This window comes from Leucopleurus acutus (genome assembly GCF_964270905.1).
Source record: "Leucopleurus acutus genome assembly, chromosome: 2".
In the NCBI taxonomy this organism is placed as follows: domain Eukaryota; kingdom Metazoa; phylum Chordata; class Mammalia; order Artiodactyla; family Delphinidae; genus Leucopleurus; species Leucopleurus acutus.
This window is the reverse complement of record NC_139143.1, coordinates 24,695,391-24,713,472: the sequence shown is the minus strand read 5'-3', so window position 1 is coordinate 24,713,472 and position 18,082 is coordinate 24,695,391. Positions and strand designations below refer to the sequence as shown.

The 18,082-nt window shown below is 37.6% G+C and overlaps 1 protein-coding gene across 7 annotated transcripts in view; it reads left to right on the top strand.

Annotated features, from left to right (window-relative positions):
* Positions 1-984: 984 nt before the first annotated feature.
* CDC42BPA (CDC42 binding protein kinase alpha) overlaps positions 985-18,082 on the top strand; it is a 328,619-nt gene continuing 311,521 nt past the window's right edge. For all 7 annotated transcript variants that reach the window (XM_082834424.1, XM_082834427.1, XM_082834423.1 and 4 more), the window contains exon 1: positions 985-2,341. In XM_082834424.1, the coding sequence (XP_082690550.1) occupies positions 2,164-2,341 (178 nt within the window). In that variant the 5' untranslated portion in view covers positions 985-2,163. The remainder of the gene's footprint in view (positions 2,342-18,082) is intronic.

Genomic DNA, 18,082 nt, shown 5'->3' with positions numbered 1-18,082 from the left:
GGCTACGTGTGTGCGCGCGCGCATGCGAGCGCGCACAGGGGATGGAGTTTTGGTGAGAGTGGCGAACTGTCTTGACTCCCCTTCATTGGTTGAATCCCCTGTAGGTGGTAACCTAGGCTGGGGATAAAGGCAGCAGCTAGAATAGTTCCGGAGGAGAAAACACTGTGCTCTACGTAGGGAAACTTTTGGGAATAGACATGGAGAGTTGTTCTTCTCGCACACACACTCAGGACTTGGAGGGTAGCGCGTACATGTCTGTTAGTGTATTTGTCCCGGGAAATGACACAAGAAGTGGTGTAACTGGACACCCAGAAAATTACTTTGGAGTTGTTGAGAACTGAATTTGGGGGGCGGGTAGCGCGCAGGTAAGAGGCGGTGAGAAAAGCACTGTGTTTTACAGATCTGTTGGAAGCCTAAAGCCGTTTGCTTCTGGGCCCCCTTAGCAAACGTGCCAGTCGGGTGGTGCCTCCGAGGACCGGAGGAAGCCCCGCTTTGCGATTCCCTACGAGAAGCCTCGAAGAACCGGGAACGGCGGCGAGGCGGTGGCGCATTTCCCAACCCGCGCCTGGATCCTCCCGCCTCCATACCGTCCGTCACCACCGCCGCCGCGGCCTCCCTCAGTCCTCCCGTATCCCTGCATTCCACGTTGCGGCAGCCGCAGCCTCTCCAGCCGAAGCGTCCCCACCCTCCTCTCGGGGTGGTGCAGCCGCCGCGCCCCCGGCCCCCGCCCGCGCGCCCCCCAAGGCCTGGCCTCGGCTCTGCGGGGCCGCAGAACCGGACCTCAACGCGCCGGCTGGGTTCGGGCGGGGGCGGGGCGGGGGCGGGGAAGGCAGAGGGCGGGTGCGCGCGTGTCGGGGGGCGGGGGCCGCCATATTGGATCCGGACTCGTCGGCGAGCCTTCGCCTGCGTGCGGCGGGGCCTGGAGCAGCCTCGCGGAGCCCAGGGCGCGAGCGCGAGAGGACGGGGAAGGAGGGGGAGGGGTGGAGGGAAAGGAAGGGAGTGGCTGCGAGCCGGGCTGCGGCAGCCTCTGGTCTCCTTACCAGCGGCACCAACCCCTCCTCCTGCGCCTCGGCCGCTCCCCTCTTTGCGGGGGAAAGATGCCCTTAACCCAGGGGTGTGAAGAAGGGGGAGAACTAGCTGCCGGAGCCGCCCGCGCCGTCGCCGCCGCAGTTGCTGCCGTCCGTGTCCTTTGAATCCAGAAAAGCACCCCCTCGCCAGGGCGTCGGGAGTGTGGGCGGGCGAGCGGGTGGGCGGCCGCGGTGCGGGTGTGGGGGAGACCGGGCTCTGCGCCCGGCGCGGCCCAGGCCGGCGGCCCAGCGACCACCGACATGGAGCGGGCTCGGGCGGCCGAGTAGCCGCCGCTCCCGGAGCCGGGGGCGAGTGCCGCCCGCAGCCAGTCAGGCCCCTGGGAGAAGCGGGGAGAAAAATGAAGAGTTTTCATCGGAATCCGTTGGAAATAGGACTAACTGCAAAGCCTTAAAAAGAAGGACCTCGGGAGGAGAAAGGGAAAGCCTCCTCCGGGGAAGGCTTGGCGTGCTCCGAGTCGAGGGGCTGCTTCAGGGACCTCGCCCCCTCCCTTTCCCTCCGGAGAAATTGCCGCTGATGCGTTATCCAAGTGGTGGTTGGGAGGATTTGCAGCAGAATTTTTGGTTTTCCCTCCCCCTTATATACATTCTGGTTTTTTCCTTCCTTTTCGATTTTCCTTCTGCTTGGGAAGTGAATTGCTGATGCAGATCGGACTTAATTCATTAATGATGCAACTGGATTCGTTTCAGGATTATGTTGCACGAGTTGAATTTTGAATGAAGGAGAAGAGTTTTTTTTTTTTTTTTAAAGAAGTGTTGACTCTTTGGTTCTCAGTACTTTTTAATTATTTTATTTAAATATACGATTTAATTGTATTATTCTTTTAAAAATGTTTTAAATATATTTTATGGTAACTTTCCCTCAAAATATATGTATATGTGTGAAATAGAAGACGCTTCAGTTAAGTGAGGTTACTGGTGTGTTGGATGTTGAATTCAGCACCGGCATTGCATGACAGTTGTTTGAATAACAAGTGGTTTATTTTTAAAACCACACCTTTTCAAGTTTAGGTTCAAATAATCATCGTCAAAATCGGTTCAGTAATTGAAAGAAAAACCAGCAGAAGTTGAAGCAAACATGTCTGGAGAAGTGCGTTTGAGGCAGTTGGAGCAGTTTATTTTGGATGGACCCGCTCAGACCAATGGGCAGTGCTTCAGTGTGGAAACGTTACTGGATATCCTCATCTGCCTTTATGATGAATGCAATAATTCTCCATTGAGAAGAGAGAAGAACATTCTTGAATACCTAGAATGGGGTAAGTTTGTATGTAAAATAAAAAACTCTTTAGCTAGTCATTATGGTTTAATTGTTATAGAGTTATCATGATAAACTCTCTGTAATGAGTATATAAATATATATTGTGTTTACACAATATATATTATGTATTTAAATACATTATACATAATGTGTTTAAATATATATACAATAAAAGAGTGGACACCAATTATTCAAGGTTTTTTTTTTGTAGTTTTCAGTAAATATTTTCCCAAGAGTAAAAGCATGCTACTCAGTTGTTGCCTAGATTTTTTTTTTTAACATCTTTATTGGAGTATAATTGCTTTACAATGGTGTGTTAGTTGCTGCTGTATAACAAAGTGAATCAGCTATATATATATATATACACATATATCCCCATATCTCTTCCCTCTTGCGTCTCCCTCCCTCCCACCCTCCCTATCCCACCCCTCTAGTGTTGCCTAGATTTAATGTGGGACTTATGAGGAAGAACTTATGTCTTTTGGTCAGCAGTAAGAGATTTTGAATAATTCTGTGATGGGCAAAAATGGATTATTGCTCGCTTTGCCGAGAGCGTGGTGGTATAACAGGCATTCAGTTGAAAGATATTTATTAGTGGAAACATTCCTTCCCAGGCTTTGGAAATCACTCTGGAAATGGGAGGAGATATTAAAATATCTTAGGTCAACAGGAACTTGAAGGTGGTCATCAGTGGGTTTTATCACATCTCTATATAGTACAAGCAAAGGAAATTACTAAACACGGACTTGCCAAAAATTGTCATGTTTGTAAGATGACATAAATAGTTTAAGAATTTTGTGATAGTATTTGGTAGAGAATGTTTGGGAGCAGCTCCTGCCTGCCTGAGAGTTAGATTTACTCTAAATTTAATTCAAACCTAAACTGGCTAAATTTTTGTCTTCATTCTTCTAAATATAGATGTGATTTAGAAGAGCTAGGTAGTGGAGTAAATCAATGATGAGAGCAAATGCTCCATGTGACCTTCAAGCTTGAAGGCTTGGCTTAAGTTCTGTTTCTGATGTTACATGTGAGCAAGTTCCAACATCCACCAGTTCTCTGTGGGAAGAGTACACATCATGACATACCATACTGTGTATAGTACATGGCAGTGTACCTACATTGGTACCTTGACTTTTGAAGGATATTAGCTAAAGAAGTTATTTTGTACCTTTGGAATACCAATATTTGAGTTTGTTGGAAAGTTTTTATACTAAAATGTCTTTGTTTCCAAGTAAACCTTTATTTTTCTGAAGTAAAAGTCAGTTGGTGATTATTTCGTTTTTTTGACTTGAAATTTATTAAAAATTCGTTTGTCAGGTAAATCACTTATTCAAGATTGCCTACACATCATAACTTTAATTATTCAATTTGTCAGTATCAGAAGTTTTCTAGCAACTTGATGTCGTAAGGGTTAAAAAACATATATATATATATATATATATGAAATGTGAATAGAATAATTTTTAAAAACAGATTACTAGACTCATACTGGGAATGTAAGAATTCTAAATGATCTTTCAAGAGACTGCTCTCTTAAGAATGAAACAGTTTTGACTTTGGTACTGGATATGTGAATATATGTCCCTTATTTTTATGTGTAAAGTATTTTATAAAGGATGTGGAGTTTTACACCTCATGTTTAATAATTTAGAAAATTTTTAGTTTTTTTTTTAAGATTTAAGGAGAAGATTTTGATACTTTTAGAGATTCAGTTCTTGAATTATGGTTTCATAGCGATACTCTAGTCTATGATTATGATTGTCATTTTAATATCTATTATTTCTCATCTGCAAAATGGTGGGAGAACTCTTCGTATGTCCCAGTTGTAAATGTAATTTAAAAATATGATAAAAAACTATATCCTCAATTGCCTTTTGGTGATTAAGAATTTACATTTATGTTATGAGATATTTTTCTGTATTATCAGGATAATTTATATATATTTCCCACTAAATATGTTTTCTTGGATCTTGTTTCTTATATCTGTATTAAAAAAACCCTTATTTGTATATATTTAATTTAAGCCAAATAAGCCAAAAGTCAAATAAGTGTTTGGCCAAATACATTTTATTTTTATCAGCAGATTTTAAACAATTTCAAGCAAGGGACTTTTCACAATTTTAAAGTAAATTATGTTTTAGTAGTATCCTTCATATTTTGTCTTTTAGAAGTCTGGTGTGATGTAACAAAAATATACATTCTCTTAAGTAAACTCCTGTTGTGTTTCTCAGTAATAAAGAACAAGAGACTAGAATTTTTAGGCAGTTATTTTGTAGGCTTTGGGACTAGGCAGTGTCTGTTAAGTCTTAGGCGTTTTTAAGTTGGAGTGTGAGGTCTTGAAAGTGGGAGTTACCAACCATAGAAGTTTGGGTAAGGAGGAAGGAAAGAAAGAATGGAAAAAGCTGTCAAGAAGTGCATCATGAGTACTAGTATTTACTATCTTTAAGTTTTTTGAGAATTTAGGTTATTTAAGAATGCCAGTCTCCTCATTTAATTATTGAAATAGATCAACTGATTACTACATTTTGGGGAAATGTCCTATTGGATTCTCACTACCTAACATTATATAAAAAACAAGTTAGATTAAGGAAGTTTCCAGATAGTGAATTGACCTCAATTTAATATTTTAAATATTATTTTTTTCGTCTGTGATGGAAATTGAAAGGGATTATTTGTTGGGGTTAAATCTGGTAATTTAGGTTTGCCTTAAATGATACAATTTTTAGTTTGAGTTTTAAAAGACCCAATATTTGCAACAGAAGAGCTGTAGTGGTTAAATACTAGTACATGATGTATATTTGTTTGGCTGTCTATATGAATGGAAGTGTCATCTAGATATGCCTTATTTTTATGCTGATGGTACTTTTAAAAATGAAGTCAGCAAGATTCTGACTTGCTTCATTTCCATCAATTTCACTTTATTCCTAGTTATGGACCATTTCACTTTTCTATTGATACAGTTAATGTTTCGCTCATTACAGTATCATGACAGTAAGAAAGTTGACAATTCAAAGTTAGATTTTTTTTTCTTTTTTTTGATAGCACTGCTTGCATTTGGTGCTAATGGCTTGAGGGAGGAAACAAGTAGAGCTCTAGAGAGGAAGAGGGGATTAAGTCACTGAGCAATAGAGCAAGGGGACAAAGAGTGCCTTAAGGCCATATATCACTTTTAAATTTAATAGGATTATTATTTTTATTAAATATTATTATATTTTCCTGTTATATACAACAAGCTTTGAAAGATTGTTTTGTCCTTGTTTTTTAAGTTGTTGAAGTGGTTATGGTTTGTATGTTTTGTTTATAAAATAAAAGTTTTGTTATCAGTAGTGTGACTCTAGAGTTAAGTTACAGTAGAGCTGTAGAAGTAAAAATAACTTTTACATTATAAGCTAATCTGCTAGTAATGACTAAATGAATATGTTATTCATTGAATTGGTTATCTTCTACTTTGAAATGGAAAATCAGAATTTTAGGGAATTCTTAACCAAGTTACTTAAAAAATAGGCATAAGATAATATTACTCAATACAAAAAAAGAAATGCAGAACTATCTGTATGTGGCCAACTGTATTTTGATGCTTTGTGAATCTTGGACTTTATAACATTTCATTTAAATTATCCTTAAACAACAGTAATTTTATAGTTTATTCAGTGTATACACACACACACAATAGTCTGAATGACTAATAAACTTGTTACTAGAGTACATCAGCAGGTACTGTGGTTTAAACTTTTCATTTTATTAGAGTAGTTTTAAAGCTTATTCATGCTTTTGATATGTGGGTCATTTAAGTGAGATGATGATGCCTTGATTAGAAGAATCTGAATCTTTTCTTTGTTCTTCACTTATGTTGTTCCTCGTTGTTAGCTTTTCCTGAGTAGAATTTATTAATCATACCAAATTACCAAAAAGTTCATTTAATACACATGATTAGGTTTATTTTTATTTAAGTCCTCAATTAGGATCATCATAAATGTCACCAGAAATATAGGTTGGGCATTTGTTTCCTTCATACTAGTCACCTAATAATCTAGTCTCTTCTAAGAGTGATAGTAAGTACAGTTATTTGATCTCACACAATGCTGGCATATGATAGAAGCAGGCAATAAGTGATGGCTGTTATTTTTCCATTTCCATTCTGTTTCTCTCTTTTTTAAAGGATGTACTGCTCCATGAGTGTGAACAGGGATGTCAGGAATAACACTAATAATTTTAGGAACTTACTTCATATGGAAATGTAAGGCATACCTTAACATAGCAGTGTAAAAACACGTAGCATAATGTGTTGGGAATTTTATGAAATGTTCCATAATTCCTGGGACTTGGTTAATATTAGATAGTAAGCCCAGGCTATTTTAGGGTAAAAGAACTGAACTTGTTACAAATTAATATTTTATTCTGCTACTCTTTTATGGTAGTCAAAAAAAATTCTTCCAAACCCTTTTCTATTCATGTACACTTATTGCCAGTATATTGTATATATTGCTCATTGTTTTTCATCCTATTGGTTTTGATAGGTTTTAGAATCAATTTACTAAGTCCAACCAGCATTTAAAAAATTAAGTATACTAGAATATATCAAGTACATCATGTGTTGAAAGAATAAATATTGTTATACAGAACTCATGTTTTCTTACATTTCTTACCGAAGATTGGAAGCAGAAGAGTTTGAATTCTAGTGTAGATGACGCTAAAACATGTTCACTGTTTAACAGTGAAAAAATTATAGACCTAGTTCCCTTTTTCAAAAAGTACACATGATTAAATTTGGGACAGACTGAAGAATTTAAAAGAAAGGAGTTTAGGTAGTGACAGGATACTTGGAAGGAGGGAGGGAGAATGGGAGAGGGGAGAAAGGAGAAAATGAGCATGAATATACTGTTTTCCTGGGTTGCTACTTTAGTCTGATTCGTGAATAATTGAGTATTTTTAATTTAGAAGAACTTAATGGACAGTGGAATTCACTCGATTTTGTCTTTGATGGTTCATTTCCTTTTTTTTTGACATTTTTCCTTTTCTGACTTTGGGCTCCTGGATATTGACTTCCATTAACTGTAAAAGTTGTGTAACTTGTCAAACATGAGGGATATGACCTTTAGACATTGGTTGTAGTTTTTTGTTTATGCCTTCCCATTACTCCAGATGAATGTTAGAGTAGATGCAGGTGAGAAGGATCTGCTAGTTCCATAGATTTTCTCATCCCTTGTTACTCATGAAACTTCCAGTGGGGGTGACTTCAAGTTTTCAGTAGCTAAGGTGAAGAATTGCTCAACAGCTTTTGCTGTATCTTGAGTCAAGAAGTTCTTTCCATAAAGATTTTTCCTTTTTTCTTGGAAATGACCCACACTATAAGTATAGGTCATCCCAGACATATGAATGACTGTCTTTTGTTGTCACTGCATATAAAACGCCTTTCCAGATCCAGGGGATTTCCTTTTTTCCCCTTTGATGCTGATCAGAGTAACAGGTTTGCTCTTCCCAGCTAGTTGCTCCATACTTCCTCTCTACAGTGTCCACTTTTTCCAATTAGTAGCTGTTAGCCTCTATTGGCTAACACCCCTCTCCCAATTCTAGTGCTTCTTTATCTGCTGCTAGAGGTGAGTAGCACTTCAGCTTTCATTGGTTAACAGGAGGCTCAGAGACCTGGCTCTCCACTTTCCAATCTCACTATTTGCCCCTAAATTCTTCCTCATATGAACGATGGTTCATTTTGGGGTTAGGGTTTCTTTAGCCCCCTCCCTAGTTTCAGAATGTGTTCTGGAAATCCATGGGATATTAATAGGTGCTTTTGGGGGGGGGGTTGTGTGGGTAAATAAATTTGGGAAACTTTTACACAAAATTAAACATTAAAAATATTGTGGGTTATCCTAGAATTTATAATGTTTTGAGGAAGACGGATGGCAACCAGTGTTCCATGGAACACCCTTTGGGAAATGCTCTTTCAATATGAGGTCATGGTGTCCCTTGTGTCTTCAGGGTTAGAAAGAGATAATTTTAGGGAAAGCCTGGAACACTGTGTGGTTTGGAGAGAAAATCCAAATCTGAGTAAGTTAGGTTTTACTTAGTGGTGTGGACTTTCAGTTGTCTTCTGTGTGATAGTCACAGATAAACTTAATCATGGCGGAGTAGCACATGTGTGAGGCTGGTGAACATTTGCGTCCAGGAAAAGCACCCTATAAAGTAGAATGAAATTAGATAAAATAATGAACCAGTGCTTTTAGCCTCTGAAGTCCTTGAAATTACTGACAAGTCTCTGTTTATGACCTTTTCTTGCTCTAATTAAACTTGCTTTTCAAGTATAGGCATTCACAACAAATTCAGAAATTCTCACCTTATCTTTTGCAGCTTTAGTTACTTTAATTGTAACATGTTGCAAAACTGTTGTCTGTCTGTGAAATAATGTTATTCATTACTTTGTGATATTTCAGAGGAAAAGATCATGGACATGCAATTTTACAATTCAGAGTGTTAAGTATTGTTTTTTCTAAGGTTACAATGTTTTTTGCTAGGCTGTTGGTTTCAGATTTTTGGATTAGTGTGGGAACTTTATTATTATTTGTAACTGTGAAACTATGGGTTTCAAGTGCCAGCACCTGTTTATGTAGAGCTTAAAGAAGCCAGAATATACAATACTTTTATTAAAGAGGAAACCATATATAATTGGTGCTGTTTCAACACTATGTGAGCAATTAGAACTCTGTGATTACCATAAATTTCTATTCTGAGTATTAAGGTGGAAGATAATACTAGAGGATAATTTGACTTGATTTTAAAGATAAATAGCTTATAGCATAAATTAATTAGTCTTTTTCTCTCTCTTCTGACATACATTTATTGTTCTCTTTAATTCTTCCCCATCAGCACTATTCCTCTCACCCCCAATCTAATTATGCTTGAAAAGACTACTTATGTGGATGAAAACAATCTTTTAAAAATACCTGTGAATTAGTTCAGTCGTGCAATCACTTACTAAATTTTGGTTTTATTTCAGATTGCATACACATCACTGTAGGCTTAATTTATGAAAAAAAAAAACCAAAACATGTTCTAGTCAGTTTTTTCTATTCATAGTGATAAAGCTTAATTAAATTTACTTAGAGTTTCCATGGTGAAGATCTACAAGTGGAATACCTCAACCTGAAATATTTCTGTTCTAAACCTATAATAACTGGAAAAGAGTAGGGACTTTGGGTTCAGACTGACTCCCTTGATCATTGGCTGGGTGATTTAAGCAAGTTACTTAACCTAAGTCTGTTTTAACATCAGTGAAAAATTGGCATAATAGTAATAGCTTATTTTTCCAAAAGGTTGAAAGTTGGTTTAGGATTTTCTTTTTCTGGTGATTTATAGTTGAATTTTGTTGGCTTTTTTCTCATTCTGTTTTTGTTTTTCCCCAAAATGATAAGAAGGTTTATTCAGGGAGATGCACACTCCATAGACAGAGTGTGGGCCATCTCAGAAGGCAAGAGGCTTCTCATTCTGTTTTTGAAGTTTCTATCTGGCCTTATGATAAAGGAAGATAAAATGCTATTTTTTGGTAAAGTTTAATTGAAATGTATAGTTGTACTAATACAGGGATGTAAATAACTTTATTTCACCATTAACAAACATACTCATAGCTTACTGATAATATTTTATTGAATTATATTGGCATCGGAGATGTCTTTCCCTGTGTGACTATGCAAACAGCATCTTATTCCTTCTTTCAGGATATTTTGCATTGGAACATTTTGTTGTTATTAACTGAACTTTTTTTTTTAATTAATTTTTATTGGAATATAGTTACTTTACAATGTTGTGTAGTTCTGAACTGTTTTTCAGTAAATATTAAGCCCATGCCTATTCTTTTCATCACCAACAGCAAATATTGTGAAATGGCTAGTTATGATTTATTTTTATATTTATATAGCTCCAACCTGCAAATCAGTGGTGGAATTCTAGACCTCAACTCAGAAGATTAAAATAATGATGAAAAATTATTGATATGTCATTCACTTAGAAATTTTTGTGGACTAAAGATTATGCAGCACCCATAAATGCATGTTGTAGACTGACAGTAAATATGAAGAAAATCCACAGTATACCCTAGTGTTTCCTAAACTATGTTTCAATAGATATAAATGAAGATTTTGAAAATTAAGGAGTTCAGTGTATATGTAAGATTGGGAAATAGTACTTATTGCATCCCTCTTTGTATGTTACAAAGCACATTATCATAGTAACACTTTTCAAAAGTTCTGTGGTACAGAAACCTCTTTAACTTTGTTTTACCTAGAATTTGCCTATACGCGGGCCTCTCACTGTTGTGGCCTCTCCCGTTGCGGAGCACAGGCTCCGGACGCGCAGGCTCAGCGGCCATGGCTCATGGACCCAGGTGCTCCGTGGCATGTGGGATCCTCCTGGACCGGGGCACGAACCCGTGTCCCCTGCATCTGCAGGCGGACTCTCAACCACTGCGCCACCAGGGAAGCCCTGGAACCCTTTTTATGAGGATAGCTGGCAGAGTTTGGGAAGTGCTGGTGTGCGCTAAGAATCCATAGGCCGTGTCAGAGCTCTTAAATTAATTATATTTCAGAAAGTGGTTACTGAATTCTTCTATCACATTGTATTTTGAATATTATCACAGTTCACATCCAACTCCAAAGGCAGAGGTTTGAATGAATTGCCTTTATCCTTTCCGTGTTTAATGTTTTTTTAGCACTTCTGTTTGCATCACCTAGGAGGCAGTTCTGCAGTATGTACTAGGTTAATGTGGAGTTCTGCATTGGGTAAGTATGTGTTTATAGACAAAGAACAATAAAACTTGATACATGCCTTTGAGTTTATATTTATGTGTGTAGTTCATGGTTTGTAAAGATGCTCCTGCTAACCTAGTGATTTTTTGTTTTCAGTAGCAATTGATCATTTTTTAATCCAGTTCTCTCTCTAACCGTTGCGCTGGTATAGAATTTGGGAGACAGACTGTCATGGCAGTGAAATAGAACAAAGCTAATTAATTTTATGAGAGGTTTTTTTTGTCAAAGCAATGTTGCCCTGCTGCAACAAGAATCCCATCCTTAAATACCTGGTTTACTGGAAGTGGCTAACGCCCCAAGTTGACTCAGATATTATTAAAAGTAGTCATGCACTTACTTAGAAGTGTTCTGTCCTGAGATTTAAAAAAATATTTGTTTGAAAAGATTAGGAAAAACCAGCAGTGGCTAGAGCCCCAGTTTGTGATTGTATTGCTAGCTATTTATGGCCTTGCCCCAACCAAAAATCATAACCAAGGAACATTTAAAAACAGACCAAAAGCTCAGGTATGTGGTGCAGCTGACACATTGATATGATATCGTAAAGCTTCTCATCTTCTGTACTTATAAAGATTTTCCTAGAGTTTATGGTTAAAACCATAATAATACTCCCCAGTCTAGTGTGATTTCTATTTCTGCCTTTTTCCTGAATGCCTTTGTAATGTGTCACCCCATTTCTGACTGATGCGTGCTAAGTTGACAGTTTTTTCCAGGCGTTCCTTGCTGTGTTACATTGCTGTAAATTGTGATTAAGTGTGATCATACTTGTTTCTTTTACCTGTGTTCCTGTGGTAACCCCAATTAATTACAGCAGCTCTTGAGTTATCCTGGTACTGTTCAACCTCTGTGTGCATCTGCTCAGTTCACTTGTCTATGTTAAATGTATCTAAATGGATTACATTCCTGGGTCTTGTTGACCTTATTAATCATGCTTTTTGTTTCTCCTTTAAATGCTAAGTAACTTATAATCTCAGTATTACATGTGCACCTAACCTGAAAATATTGGGAATCCTACATATCCAAGGGCCTTTGTTTAGTAGAACTTTTAAAAAATGGTTACAACTTTGATCGTGTCAACATCTTGCTTAATATCCTACAGTGACTACTGATAGCTTTCAGGATGACATTGAAACTCCTTAGCATGGCATATGGATATGGTCCTTGTCTATGTTTCTAATCTTTTTATTATTTAAAAAAATTTGAAACAATCTGAAATGTACAGAAAAATTGCTAGTACAATATTTTCCCCTCTGAATCATTGGAGAGTAAATTGCCAACTTGATACCGTAATCCCCAAATATGTTCGTGTGTATTTTGTAACATTCTTTTGCATAACCACAATGCAATTATTAAAATTAAGAAATTAACACTGGTACATTAGTATCATCTAATCCTTAGACCTCATTCAAATTTTGTTAGTTGTCCTGATAATACCTTTATAGCAAAAGGATTCAGTTTAGAATCACATGTTGCATTTGGATGTCCTGCCTTCTAGTGTCAGTCAGTCTGGACTAGGGCTTCAGATTTTCCTCAGTTTTCATGACTGACACTTTTGAAGATTGCCAGCTGGTTATTTTGCAGCATTTGAAGTAAACCCTAAATTTGGGTTTGTTTCCTCATGATAATACATGATAATACATCTTTGGCAAGAATATCCCAGAAGTGATGCCATGCAGCTCTTTTATGTGGATATCCTTTTCATTCAGCTCAGCCTTCAACACCCTACTCTGATCCACGATGCCTTCTCTTCCCCCATTCCTACTTTGATCTATTCCTCCTAATGGCATATATATGGTATATGTGTATGTATGTATGCATATATGTGTGTGTATATATATATATATATGTATGTATATAATTTTGTTTATATTTCCCATTCTTACCTTAAAGGGTTTTTTAAAGTTATTCAAAAATTATATATATATAGTACAGTATATATAGTATATATAGTACAGCAGAAACTAGTACAGCATTGTAAATTAACTGTACTTCATTAAAAAAAATTTATATATAGTAAAGTTCATTTGTTTTGGTATATATCCTATGAGTTTTGACAAATGTAGACCAGTACCATAGTCAAGATACAAAGCAGTTCTATTATCCCCCAGATTCTCTTGTGCTGCCCTTTTGTACCACACTTACCTTTTTCCTCCAGCTATAATGAGGTGTTGACTCTTCTACTAATCAGATCTTTTACTTGATTATTCTTTAACTGTTCCATGGATTTCTTTCTTCATTGATGTATCCTGCTTTATTTCAGAAGAGGTTTCTTATAAGTAGTGGTTCATAGTCCCCTCCCTAAGCAGTTGATAATCTATAAATGAGTATTTTATGGGGTGAAGGTAAGGAGAAGAGGGTGCTACTGTTTAAAGGAATAAGATAAAATGCAAATAGCCTCCAATTTTTAAAGGTAAAATTTTCTTACATTAAGTCTGTGTTTAACCTTATTTGCAACAGTGTCCAGCATAGTCTGGTGATGATGAATTGAACACACAAATTAGTTTCATTCTCTTCTGCAGCCCCACTAAAACTATGGTAAAGGAATTTTTAAGAAGTCGTAAATCTTCAAGGATGAGAAAAACATGGGAGGATACTGTGAAATTTTGGAAGCTGAAAAAGCATGTAGATGGGTGATAACTGCTGACTTAGCAGATCTGAGAAAGTCAAGTCTTAAGTCAGTAATAGTGTAAGCTAGGACCTATCCCCTTGACTTGGCAGAATGCTTAAAAGTCTTAGAAATTGGTATTGTCAGGAATCTGTGAAAGTTGAGGTACAGGTGGAGCTAAAATGTGGAGGACTGATTGAATTGTTGTATAAGCAGTAGGAACTCTAGAGCCCTTCCCCTGCTACATGCCAGCTGGCTCCTGTCTTCCCTCCCCAAACAAAGACTGAATGTCTATTTTCGGTAAGACAGAGATTCTCTGTGTTGAGTGACGTTAGGCACAGTTTAGGATGGGCATTTCATACTGAAAACAGGAGAGTAAATAAATGTTTATATACTTTTGCTTGGCTCCCAGAAAGTTGGCAACTAGGCCTTTATCACGAAGATAAGAGATCAGAAAAGTCTTCTCTGAAGAATCTGACCAGTCCAAGAAGAAAGGCCTAAAGATACAGATACATCAGAGATTCCTCAGTAAAGGGCTCAGGTAGTCACACTTCAGTGCAGTTCATTATCAGTGGGCTTCACCCAAAGATTCAGAGCTTCAGAGCATCTTTCCATTTTCTCATTCCTAATATAAAACCAGGGATTGTCAGATATCTGAAGAAAGCCTATAATAAACAAGATACAGCTTCAAACAAACAAAAAACGGGAAAAAAGCACCTTACATGAAACAGACTCTGCAGAGAAAGTATGACTTCAGAAACAAAACACTATCATTAATATTCTCACAGATAAGAGAAGAACCATGAAGTAAGTCAGGATGTCATGAAAAGGAACAGTGAAGGGCTTCCCTGGTGGCGCAGTGGTTGGGAGTCCGCCTGCCGATGCAGGGGGCGTGGGTTCGTGTCCTGGCCCGGGAGGATCCCGCATGCCGCGGAGCGGCTGGGCCCGTGAGCCACGGCTGCTGAGCCTGTGCGTCCGGAGCCTGTGAGCTTCAACGGGAGAGGCCACAGCAGTGAGAGGCCCGCGTACCGAAAAAAAAAAAAAAAAAAGGAACAGTGAAAAAAATGAAAATGAAAGAATGAAAAAAATTAAAAATGTGATAGCTAAAATTAAAACCTCAGTACACGAACCAGAAGATAAAAGAAAGAATTTCTCAGAAAATACAGCAGAAACCACAAAGGGATAGAAGAGAGGAGATAAAAAGAAGAACATTGGAGGACCAATTTAAGAGGTCTGAGTAATAGGAATTCCAATAGGGAGAACAGAGGGGAGGAACCCAGTGAAATCATTCAAGAAAATATTCTATAATTGAAGGACACGTGTTTCTAGATAAAGAGTCCCCACCAAATACCAGCACAAGGGGTGGAAATAGATGCATACCAAGATTTACAACCAATTCATTGTGGAATTTGCAGATCTCTGGGGACAAAGAACAGACTCAAAAAGTTTCCAAAGAGAAAATACAAAGGATCAGGAATCAGAAAGGCTTTGGACTTCTCAGCAGCAACACTGGAAGCTAGAAGACAATGTTAGTATTTTGAAGGAAAATGATTGCCGAATTGGAATTCTGTAACCATCCAAATTCTCAGTCAAGTGTGAAGGCGGGATAAGGACAGTTTAAGACCTGCAAGTCTTCAAAAAATTTTTACTGGGCTTCCCTGGTGGCACAGTGGTTGAGAGTCCGCCTGCCGATGCAGGGGACACAGGTTCGTGCCCTGGTCCAGGAGGATCCCACATGCCACGGAGCGGCTGGGCCCGTGAGCCATGGCCGCTGAGCCTGCGTGTCCGGAGCCTGTGCTCCGCAACGGGAGAGGCCACAACAGTGAGAGGCCCGCGTATCGCAAAAAAAAAAAAAAAAAATAAATAAATAAATTTTTTTACCTTCTGCAACCTCTGGACTCCCAATAGGGTAACCCACCATCCAGGTTTACCTGGGACTAGGGAATTTCTTAGTATATAGACTTGTGCTGAAACCAGGAGAGCCATAGGCAAACTGATGAGTTGGATGCTCTAGCCCCAACTAAACAGAGTAAATTAAGATGAGGAAATATAAGATATCCCCTAGTAGGAGATCCAGTACAGGGGAGAGAAGAAAGGATTTCCTAAGATGATGGTGAAGAGAGAATATAGAATGATTGCTTTGCACCAAACATAGAGGTCAATCAGCCCAGATAAGAGGCAGTGCAGAAATCTCCCCGAGAGACTTTAATATCTGATGTGATTGAACATCTTGAGAGGAGATTTAGAAATTTGGAGAGAGTCTGGGTTTGCTTGGAAAGTGAAGCAAATGAGAAAGCAGTGATTAAGAAAAATAAAAATTTGCGTAGGAAAGGAAAATAATAATTTACATGGTTACAGTAGTGGAACCAGTGAATACTGAGTTAACTAAAATTATGCTATAACTATATTGGGAGGATGGTATAGGAAGGAAAAGATTTTTGGTGAGGGTGATGGTACTTAACTCGGGCCTGGTGTTTTTCTTGAACCTTAATTGGCAATTGAATCTGTGTTTATGAATAACTAATAAACATGAAAACTTAAAAAATAGTATTAGTTTTTGAAGAATTATGAAGTCCCTATTCCTTTAATCCTTCCTCATTGACCTCATTTTCAAACTTTTTTCCAAGTCTTTAAATGAGGAGCTGAAAACTGGATACAGTAAATAGAAGATTTAAAATTTATCAGTTAAAATTTGTCTTTGAGCAGATCAGTCTGTTTTTCTTCTTTAGTGATTGCTCTGTTCTTATAGGTGGCAATTTATAAATAGTCTTGATTTATCGTAGGAAAAGGTAGTTTATTCTTGAAAAAGCTATGTAGGGTAAATTCTATGTAATTACATTAATGATAAACAGATCCTTCTAAAGTTACATAAGGCACACGCATAATACTCAATGTTTATGGAATTGAACACACAACAAAGAACTCTAACAGAGCAATAAAGACTAAATTACACAAATGTTATGAATTATGGATGAAATTGTCACTTCTATAAACTAGTAAGCGACCAGGTACTGTGAGAGCAGACATCAGAACACTTGTCAGATACACAGCTGCAGGGTAGCTCTGTTTAACAGTACTCACCTGCTCTTGAGTCTTCTGAAATCCATGTTGGACCTTGTAAATGCAAGGAAATGCCTCATATTAAATGAGATTCTTCTTGTAATTTTAATATCTCACAGAAAATTTTTTGAAGCCTAAATAATTGAGCTGTCCTTTTCATTTCTGTTTTAGGGCTGAGTTTAAGGGAAGCTTGTTTCAGGGAGTTGCTGAGCAGTAGGACTAAGTGGAAAACTGGTCAGCTTTCTAACTACTCCTGGTCAGGTTTTCAGGGAATGATTTCATTATTTAATTTGAACATTACGATACATATTGAAAAACACACCCTAAAACAAATTATTATTGAATTGCTGCTGTGGTCTGAATGTTAGTGTCCCTCCAAAATTCATATGTTAAAATCTGAACCCCCAAAGATGATGGCATTAGGAGGTGAGGCCTTTGGCAGGTGCTTAGGTCATGAGGATGGAACCTTCATGAACGGGATTATTAGTGCCTTTATAAAAGAGGCCTCAGAGAGCTTGTGAGCCATTCCACCATGAGAGGACACAGAAAGCAACCATGCTGGCACCTTGGTGTTGGAGTTCTGACTTCCAGAATTGTAAGAAATAAATTTCTGTTGTTATAAGCCACCCAATCTGTGGTATTTTATTATAGCAGCCCAAACGACTAAACAATTTTGCAATACTTTGTTTCCTTGCATTAGAGATTATTCTCCTGATTTTTTTGTTGACTGCACCGCTGCTGTTCAAGGTCATTTTTATTTTATTTTCCAGATTGTCGGTAACTTCTTTTGTTGATTGTATACTTAAAAAATTCTGTTAGTGTTGCATTTCATCTAAAAGGAAAAAAGAAAACATTAAAAATAGTAAAGCCATAAATTAAAATTTATATCTTAAATTGGTGATCACTTATTAGTTTCTAGGTTTAATGCCTTTACTTAGAATCAAAAGAATTTAAAGTAGATATAACTAGAGTTCCTAGAGAGCAACTTCCATAGTTTAAAATAGCTATTTAGGGTTAGAATGAAATATTTATGATAATCTAGTATATTTTGTTTTCAATTAGGTATGCTACTAAAAAATATAACTTTAACCATCCCATTTAAAAAAAAGAAAGAGGTAAAAGGAAATGATGTAATATACCTAGTATTTGAAAATGATAAAGGAATTTTCCCCTAGCAGTAGTAATATTTCCTTTACAGCAGTATCTAATTTACATTTCAATTCTGAAATATACAAAGATAATTTTTGTAAGACTATATAGTTTTTTTTTTTAAAGAAATTTA